General features: G+C 50.6%; 1 protein-coding gene across 1 annotated transcript in view; it reads right to left on the bottom strand.

Moving 5' to 3' along the window:
* Positions 1-2718, bottom strand: part of LGALS1 (galectin 1) — a 3813-nt gene extending 1095 nt beyond the window's left edge. The window contains exons 1-2 of the mRNA XM_042051097.1: positions 2610-2718; positions 962-1041 (exon numbers count right to left, since the gene is read on the bottom strand). Of these exons, the coding sequence (XP_041907031.1) occupies positions 962-1041; positions 2610-2618 (89 nt within the window). The 5' untranslated portion in view covers positions 2619-2718. The remainder of the gene's footprint in view (positions 1-961; positions 1042-2609) is intronic.
* Positions 2719-9783: the final 7065 nt, after the last annotated feature.

The raw sequence follows: 9783 nt of genomic DNA, 5'->3' as shown, positions 1-9783 counted from the left end.
AGAGAATGGTTCAGCATACAGAGAATGGTTCAGCATACAGAGAATGGTTCAGCATACAGAGAATGGTTCAGCATACAGTCATACACCCAAACCAATTCCCAAGGAGTCAGTTGCTTTCCATAGATTTCCTTTCAGTCCTGAACAGTTAGCTAGTGCTGCATCCTGTCTGACAGCCACTGCCTTCTCCCCATCCTGCAGGCAGCTGAAATAATTATCATGTCATTAGCACTCCCAAAGTATCTGCAACAGCAGTGGGAGGAAGCTTTCTAGCCTAGTGTCCACCTTGCCTTCAGGCCTCTTACCCAGATGAGAGGAGGCATATTATTTGGCAAGAGAAAGCCTGAGAGGCTTCACTCAGACAGTATCAAACTTCAAAGGCACTGGGAAGAGCTGGGACATGTTTCCTGGAACACCGCTAGTGCTGGTACAGCTGCTATGAGCTCTGCCTTACCTGCAAAGGGGCCCCCCCAGCCACAGACCTGCACAAGGGCTGGGGGCTGCTGCAGAGGCTTCCCTGGGAAACCCAGCCACCCTGATTCCTGCACATTTAGGGGTACATTTCCACTTAAGCCCACCTGCCTGCTCACCATCTTTCTTCCTTCTTTCCCCACTACCACGTGAGAGGCAACTCCTCTGGGGCACCATAAATGTCCCTACTCCTGGCCACCTTCGTGCAGGGGAGAGGATGTGGTGGAGCAGATCAAACCAAATCTCAGTATAGACACAGCTTCCATTTCCTTTACCCTGCACTAGAGAGGATGTGGTCACTGCCAGTGTGCGCAGCTGGAAGTTCACATCTGCTTTGGCTTAGCCCCTTGGCAGTACTGTGTCTGCAATGTGCATTAGGTGATGACTCACTGGGAAGCACTGCTGGCGTTAACTTTTTCTCCTCTTCTTCCCAAGGGACAAAATCCTTTTGCAGACCCTCAGTGTGGTGCCTGGGCAGCACAGCACAACTCACCTCTTGGCATTTGGTGCAATTTTCCCCTTGACAGTGAGGCGCTGGCCAGGCTTGAGACCCAAGTTGGTGCACACTGGTCCCTGGGGAACGTGAAAGCAGAGACTTTAGCTCAGTACCTGCCGGCTCACTTGTTCTGGCTTGGCAGCTTTCCCTGCTGCCTTTCAAGATACGCTTTGCTTTGGACCCATGGAGAAACAGGGAAGCTCCCTTGCCCTAGGGCACTGCAGCAAGGACATCCCAGAGAAGTTACCCCAATCACATGGTACATTTGATTGGAGCTCGATTTCCTAATCTTTCTCCTGCTGCTCTCATCAACATATCTGTATTTCACAGCAGTGAAGTGTAAGCACCTGCACACTCCAATCACACCCACCCCATCCTAAACACACCCATGTGCCTTGCGGGTCTCGTGTCATCCCACACAACTCTGTCTGGGATGGAGCCTCTACTCCCTTCCCCTAGCTCATGTTTGAACTTCAAGCCTTGCCCAGGTCCAAGGGCTCAGACACCTTGCTCCTATCTCCCAATGGCTTGAGTTGTTTTTTTTTTTTTTTTTGGTAGGCTCAGTATTTGCAAGAACATTCTGCTCCACATAGACACCTTCCCACCTCCTTCTCTCTAGGAGGGCCAAAGTACCCTCGCAAATCCACGTGTGCTCATTTTTCATCACAGCAGAGGCAAGACCTCAAGAATACTGAAAATCTTTTCCTATCCCACCTTAAAAAATAAGCTTGCACTTGGGAAAATCCCAGCTTAATCACCCTCAGCCTAATGAAAGGCAAATTAATCAAAGAAATGCAATCACTCTTCTAACGCAAGCAGCTCCCTAGCAGTCACAGAATAGTTAGGGCTGGAAGGGATCTTGGAGATCAAGTCCAACCCCCCTGGTAAAGCAGGTTCACGCAGAGCAGGTTGCAGAATGTCACATCCAGGTGGCTTTTGAATATCTCCTGAGCAGCAGACTCCACAACCTCTGTGGGCAGCCTGTTCCAGTGCTCTGTCACCCTCACACTGAGGAAATTTTCCCTCATATACAGCTATAACTCCCTGTATTTCAGTTTGTACCTCTTGCCCCTTCCCCTCTTGCTGGGCAACTCTGTAAAGAATCTGGCCCCATACTCTTGATACGTGCTCTTAAGATAACCTCTCTAACCTCTTAAGATATTTGAACATAGTCCTTGACATTCACAGAACACTTCTGTAAGGCAAATTCCTTCCAAGAAGGAGAAGAATAACAATTCAATGACTCATGAAAACTTCAGCCAGAAAGCAAGCAGCAAGGCTGCCCAGAGAAGATGCTCAGACAGCAATAAATGTTACTGCAGCAGCTTCTCCAGAGCAGAGCTGCAGTAAAACAGGTTACCTCAACTTAGGACACAAGCCAGCACGGATCCCTGCAGGTATAGCCCCAAAGGGATGCGACAGGAAAAAGAACCAGTGCTGCCAGAACACAAAACAGCAGCCAGCCCTCCATAGTGGATACAGCAGGGATTGTTCCTCACAGTAGCAGGCACTCAGCTCTAGAAGACCCTCTGACACTGGGGCTGATGTGTGGGTGGAGAAGGCTAGCACAAGCACCCTCACACCAAGCCAACATTCCCCACAGTCCTCTCTCCAGCAAAGCTGCCCCATCCCTTTCTCTACTCACACAAGACATGGTGCCGCTCTGCAGGGTAATGCTCCTCTCTGCCGAGATGCAAGGGTCCCAGGCGAGTAGCTCCTAGAGCCACTCCCTTGCCTTTAAATAGATGGAGAACTGAGTTGTCCCAGCCCTTCTCCACCCCATGAACCAATGGGAAGGGTGGCAGGGGTTGGTTTTGGGAGGAGGGAGGGTCTATTAGACAGAGCTGCCTCCTCCCACCCTCACCCCGCCTCCTCTCCGGGATGTTTGAACACAGCCCTTCCAAACCGGCTGCGGGCCACTCCAGGAGGAGATCCAGCTGTGTGTGGCCATGAATCCAATGGAAAATAGTTTTACAATGAATGTTTTATTATCCAAGGCTTTTATCACTACATGGAAAATGGTCATATAGATTGAGACTTGGCGGGAAGGGTCTGTGGTGAGGGCTGGGCTCTTCAGCTCTAGTTAAATCAGGAGTAGAAGAAATGTCATTGAGCACACACAACGCCTCAGAAACTCTTTGTGGACCAGGTGAAACCCCAGTAACACAGGACTGAAGCTGCATCCAGGGTCACCCAACTGCACTATGAATCCTTTCTGTCCCCAGAGACTGTCCAGCTGCTGACCCAGCCTTTACCACCCACTTTTGTAGGTATAGGATCCAAAGGAGGGAAAACAGTCCTTTTTCTACAGAACCCATAGGCACTCTCAAAACTGTGCAGTTCATCTTGGGGCAGAGTAAGCCAGGAGGAAGCCACCTTAGAAAGTTGGGGAGAAATTATCTGGGAAAGCACTGTGCCTGGCTCTTGCTCGTAGTCTGAACACAGTTAGGGGCCTGAGGAAGAAGGGGATAGGGGCAAAATGCTTCTATGACAATAAGCCACAGGATCTGTATGTCTTTTATCTGCCTCCGTGTTCTCTTTGTGGCAAGTATGAATCACTCTGGGTGAAAGGATTCCTTTGGAAAAAGTTACCCAATTACTACATGGCTCAACTGTAATTACACTGAAAGAGGAGGGAAAAATTCAGGCAGTGTGCCAAGCCTGTGGCTTAGAGCTCTCCTTGTCTTGCATATTTGTCTCTAAATCACAAGACGCTCTGTGATTTCCTTAAGAGGCCCAGAACTGAAACTCTTGGAAACAATTTTTTCTTCCATGTCTGTGAGGCCCATCAGTTCCCCCTCTGCTGAGGACATGAGAGTCCCCAGCCCTCTTACCCCCGTCAAGTATGATCCCTGAGGATGACACTACTGAGTATTTCCAGTTGATGCCATCAATTCCAGCAGAGGTAGCAGGGAGACCCTCTTGCCCGCCTGCTGGGGAGGGCAAAAACAGGCTCCAGACTTTGGCCAGGTTGCTGATCATTCCATGACACAAGGGGGCTAGAGTAAAGGCCAAAGTGGTCTTCTCTGCTCTGACATGCCTGCTCCCTCTTTCTCCTTCTGGTCATTTGCCTCAGGGTTCAGCTCTTGAGCCTGATCAAGGGATCATGTGGTACAGGATGAGAAGTGCTCCATACTAGGAGGAGAAAAAGTAAAGAGAGTTGGCTTCCCTCCACTCGGAATGTATGTGTTATTAAATCATTCCTTTCAAATCCAAGATTTTGTGAGACTAAACCTCAGACAACTGTCCAAGTACCTGAGCTGCTGCTGGAGCCATGGTCTAGGGGGCTGGACTGGGAGGGACTGTTGGATGGGGAAGGGAAATGTGTAAATATTTGCCCTCTTGGAGATGGAGGTGGAGGGGGCCATTTAAAAGGTATGGGGTAGGTTCTGTGTTTTCTGCAGCATTTCTGGCAGCTGGGCCCTGTGACCAAGCCTTAGCAGCCACCAGGTCCTTGAGTTAGTCTGTCCAGGGACCTTCCTCCAAATGCTGCTGGGGAGATTAGAGACCAGCTAATGGCTAAGAGATGATAATGAAGGAGGGGCTACCATTCCAGAGAAGGTGCTGAAAGGGCTGTTCACATCAAGGAAATCCAGGTTTCAGGCTTGAGTCTACCTCAGGCAGCCTGTATTTGTCTGAGAGAAGTCCAGGTGTCTCCACTGGCTTTCATGAAATCTTGAATTAAATGGCATTAGCACAACAGGCTAATACCACAGGCAAGGGGGCCATGGGGCGTTCCATTGCCTGCAGGCCATGGGCCACCTCCATCAGGACAATGTCACATCTCCCTTCCTACCTCTGCGTTGGAGACACTGTGATGAGATGACAAACTCTAAAGCTCCAGCATCAGCACCCTCACAAGGTATGGCTAAGCTGAGGGGAGGAAAGGTCCCTACTCACCCTGGTGTCACACCTGGCAGGGATGGTGTCCCCAGGTGTACTGACACCTACTCCACCACACTGGAGACACAGAGGTGCTTGCCTGTTATTTTCAGGAGCAATGTGGTATAGGAAGAGTCATTGTGGGTTGAGAAGGGCAGAGCCGGGCTGGCTAGAGCTGGAAACCTTCACCACCTGTCACTTCCTTCCTTATCAGTGTGTGGTGGGCCAGCCAGCCAGGGGATGTGCCAGCAATGTAGCAGCCCATTTGATCTGCAAAGGATGCAGATGAGGAAGATGAGCACAGATCACAACAGACTTTGGTGTTATGGGCTTATCCTGCTGTGTGGGAACTCAACAGTGGGACAGGGCTCTTCTCCTCCACCATTCCTGCCTGTCCTCACCAGGAGAACTCTCCTGCATCACATTTCAAATCCTAGCTTTGTATTAGAGGGAGAGTCACTGATCTGCATTGTAACTCGGGGAGAAAAGATCTTCTTTGCACAGTCCAAAGGGAGTGAATGGATATGATGCTGTTGCTCTTGTCCACGCCAGACTCTTGGCCAGAGGGAGCCACGAGTGTGGAGAGAGGAGTAATGACTGTGGAATATGACTTCAGCAGTGCCTCACTTCTGGTTATGAGGGTGAGGCAGGTGGCGTTTGCATCTGCACCTGCTTTCTGCAGGCTGGGGTTGTGTCCTGGACAGGACGGGGCCAGGAAAAGGGGGTGTAGAAGAGACAACTGCCATCACAGGGGCAGACCAAATTCACCGACAACACAGATGTCCAAGCCCAGGCATCACAGCAAAGACCCCACCAAACATGTCCTATGCTAGGGGTAGGCATCCCACTCCAGTCCTGACCATAGGCACCTCCAGTGTGGACTGTGCTGCAGTCGCCTGGCTCCTGGGAACAAACAACTCACTAACCTCTTGCTAGCCTTTCCTTGCACAATCTGCTCACTCGTCCTTGGAAAGTGCAAATTGCCCTTGTGAGCAATCCCAGACAGTGCTCAAAAAACTTTTAATGCCTTTGGGGCCTGGACTTATCCCCTAGTGCTGGCTGTGACCAAACATTCTCACAGAAGGGGCCAAACATCCCTGGCTGTCCCTAGGGCTGTTCATGGTGCTCAATGTAGTTCTTCTCTCAGGGCCTCAGCATGCTTCCTCCAGTCTCCTTGACACTCAAAGAGCCCGGGCTGATCTCTCTATGCTGAGATGGCACGTTTTCTGAGGATCACAGCCTCCCTCATGGACATCCTCACACCTCCCAAACTCCAAGCTGTAATACAGCTTAGGTTGAAAAGGGAAACATGATTGCTAAAATAGAGTTTCATCATTGTGAGTTGCTTTGATTAAGGGCATGCCTTCTGGTCTAGCTGATAGGCACTGGTATGCCTCAGCATACCCAGACTGGTCCTACGTGCTGAGGGCTGGAGTCCAGCTACTGCAGGTTGTGGGGTTGAGTTGGATCACTGGGCTGAGCCATTGGGTGGCTCTGAACAAGGTGGTTTGGCAGCTGCCAAAGGAGAAGCCCAGTCAGGCAAGTGTCTGAAGCAAAAGAGGGAAGATCTGCCCCCAGATCTTCTTGTGAGAGATGCAGCAGCAGATAGGGCATCCTGAGTGATGACCTGGGAGGAATGAAAAAGGGCCTGGCTGAAAAGTCTATGGACTATGTGTCCAAAGCCCACTTGTACACAGTGCTCTTCAGCTGGCAAAAGCCTGTTTTGGCTGCTCTTGCAGTGATTTGCAACATCTTTCCACTGCAAGAGAGCCTTTGTACCTGTTCAGCCACTTCGTGTTATGTGGCCTGTTGTATTTTAAACTAAGGATTAGGTGTGCTAAACTCAGATTTATTATCTTGCAGACACAGAGCCTCACATCAGGAATGAGCCACAGCAGGATCTCCAAAGCTTTGACTGCTGAAACATTTCCAGTCACATCCAGTTTCCTGGATTAGGAGCCATCTGTGAGGCTCCAACTCCTGCTGACTCCAGAATCTCTGCCTTCATTAAGTCAGTATGGAAATGTGTTCCCAAGTGGTGAAGATAATCCTGCAAATGTTATCAAAGGGTACCTGGACAAGTGATTTAGCTGGATGAGCCTGAAGTTACAGCTTGGGGAAGCAGGAATGACTCCCTACACTAACGACACTGGGATGTGTTAGACACACCTCTAAGTGCATCCTGAGAGGTTCCCAAATCCATGCTCCCCACCTCCTCCCCTGCACCTGTGGCTACTCACACTGGGCTCCATCTTTCCTTTGGGGTGCACAGTCTGTGGTCTTTGCAGTGCTTGGTGGGGAAGGGAGCGCTCCTGGTCTGCCAGTGGGGTGGTATCCCTGTGGCTGCGGGATGGACACAGCACCCTGGGCAGGAAGGCAGGCAGGGAGCTGGGTGCTGGGTCATGGCCACAGGCAACATGGATCAGCCTGTGTCAGCCCATGGAGGTGGTTGGCCCAAGGTGTTCAAGTGCTCTTCTGCCATGTGAGAAGTGAGGAGATGCCCAGTGATGAGGGTTAACTCCTCTGTCTGCTGGGGTGACAGGCAGCGGGACTCCTCACCTGACCATGCTGGAAATACTGACAGCACAGCAAAAGAGCCTTTGATTACCTTGGACGTGAAGGATCCTGACTGTGAGGCTGGAGCACGGGCGTTAGCAGATCTTTAATCCCAGCCAGGCAGTGACTGGTCCGGAAGGCTCCAGGCCATCTGCTCTTCAGTTGAAGGGCACCTGGCCCAGGGCAGCACAGCAAAGGCAAGTCAAGGAGGAGCGGCCTGACGCTTTAGGAAAGCACATTCTTGGTTTTGACACAGAGAGGTTGCTCACAATGACATAGCCTGGACCCGGGGGTTGCTGCACGTAGAGTATTTCCAAGAGCTACAAATGCAGGTTAAGCAAAGCCTGGCAATTTCTGCTGAGCCAGAGGGGAACAGTAAACTGGGGAGAGCTGGATGATGAATGGAGCAAGTCTTAAGTTCTGCTGTAGACAAAATACAATTAGGGACCTTGTACAACTCTGACTTTGAAGCCAATAATATTTTTCTTATTTAAAAAATGTGGGAAATCAACTTCTGACCGGCGGCATGAATTTCCAGTTTTCTTTAAATAAATCAAATCAAAGAAACAGAAGGAAAGAAAAAGACAGAAGTAAAAATGCGTTGGGGTGCAGCATGTGTGCATGTTCAGGTTGTGCAGGCACTGAAGGCAAGGCTTCAAACCCAACCTCTAAGAAATGACAAGTTTTGAAAGCAGAGCTGCAAGCTCAGCAAATGCTGACTATAGAGGGGCAAACGTTGCCACCACTTGTCTGGATGCTGGCTAATGACTTCCAGAGGGCCTGCAACAGAAGCCCCGCACCACCGCTGCAGGACAGAAAGGTATTACTGTGCTGAAATGTGACGCCAAGGATTATTCCTGTGCTGCTCATTAGTGCTGGAAGTTCAAGGGCATGGAAATGCAGCTCCATGTGTAAGGGTCAGATGTTTTGTCACAGGTGTGCCGGAGCAGGAGAGCTGCTGGCTACTGTCTGACTGTGGCCACCGGCTCTGCACTGCTGCAATACCCAAATTGGTGTCCTTGAGGTGCCTTAGAAACCTGCCATTTATTGAGCCTATTTCAAGCCTAGAAACAACCTGCTGAGGCATATTTGCTGTCTCATTTTTTGTCTTTTGTTAAAGTGACTTTTGAGATGCACTGGGCAGCAGTTTGTTTGCCGTACTAAATATGCAAATTGTAAGTGGGTGCTGTGTTTGAACATGTTGCAGCAACCCAGATGCTGGTTTCAGCTCTTCCAACAAACAGTGCTCAGAAGTTTGTTCGTGGAACACAGGCACGTCCTCCTCCAACACCCTTGAGACCGAAACTCAGCTGCATGCCATTTTTCAGCGAGTAATGTGTGTAAAAACCAGTGTGGAATGATAATCCTGAAGAAAAGGGTTGCTGTGAACAGGCTTTGCTTCCAGGAATGACAAGAAGCCTGAAAACACCCGTTTGGTATTTTTTTGTGTGTATGGGAAGTGGTACCTAGGGTGTGGGCTGTGATGTTTGTCTCCACACAGGTCAGAAACAGCATCAGGGATGCTCAGGAGGTGAGGCTGGCAGGGAGCCTGGAGCACATCAAGCTTTACCCACTGAGACAAACCCTGCTTGGGCCATTACATCTGCTTTGGCAAATGCATTCATCTGCAGCCAGCCCACGAGCCAGTATTAGGGCCACATCTCGTGCTTGGAGAGCCTCCAAAACACGTGGGACCACAAGCATCAGCACAGCTGAGCAGAAGCCAAGGCAGGCAAAAGACCAACTTGGCCTTTCCAAAGGGGAATGGGGCCCCACCAGACAGCAAGGGCTGGAGAAAACAGAATTGTGTTGGGCAGACATGCAGCTGCTCTCCCTGGGGGTCCTGTGGGTGGCACAGCTCATCATTCCCCAACACGGCTGCATCCTTCTGGCAGGGACAGCACCCCAGAGCTGGTGCAGCCTGGGACTGTCCTCCATGGCTTGACTGGGGACCCCAAGACCCCCAGAACTCCCTTGAGAGTTTCAGTAATATCTGCCATCCTTCACTTGGTGCCCCAAACATTTTGGCGGTAGTAGTGAGCTCTGTTAGGCAGCTGCTGCCTGCCACCCTACAGCCAGCTGGAACAATTACACTGGTAAGCTGTCTGTTATCTGCCAGGATCTGCTGCTGAAATGGGAGGGTGTTTCAGCAGGGCTTGGCACCCTCATTTCCCTGAGGCTCATGCTATCTGGGGGGAGAAAGTGCAGGGTGCTTTTTGATTCGATCACAGTTTGGAGGCTGTGGAAAGCACTGGGATGTGTCATCCCCCTGCCATGCTGCAGGTTCCCACTTCCTTGCAAGGGGCCCAGACACCCTTGAGGCCAGTGGACACGCACACATCACTGCTGTGGTGAGGCTGTGTTACCCTTTTGGGAGTTTT

Source organism: Corvus kubaryi, unplaced genomic scaffold (genome assembly GCF_017639235.1).
Source record: "Corvus kubaryi isolate FWS band 111438036 unplaced genomic scaffold, C.kubaryi_AGA036_p1.0 74, whole genome shotgun sequence".
Taxonomy (NCBI): Eukaryota; Metazoa; Chordata; class Aves; order Passeriformes; family Corvidae; genus Corvus; species Corvus kubaryi.
The sequence above is the reverse complement of the archived record's forward strand: the minus strand, read 5'-3'. Positions and strand labels throughout refer to the sequence as shown.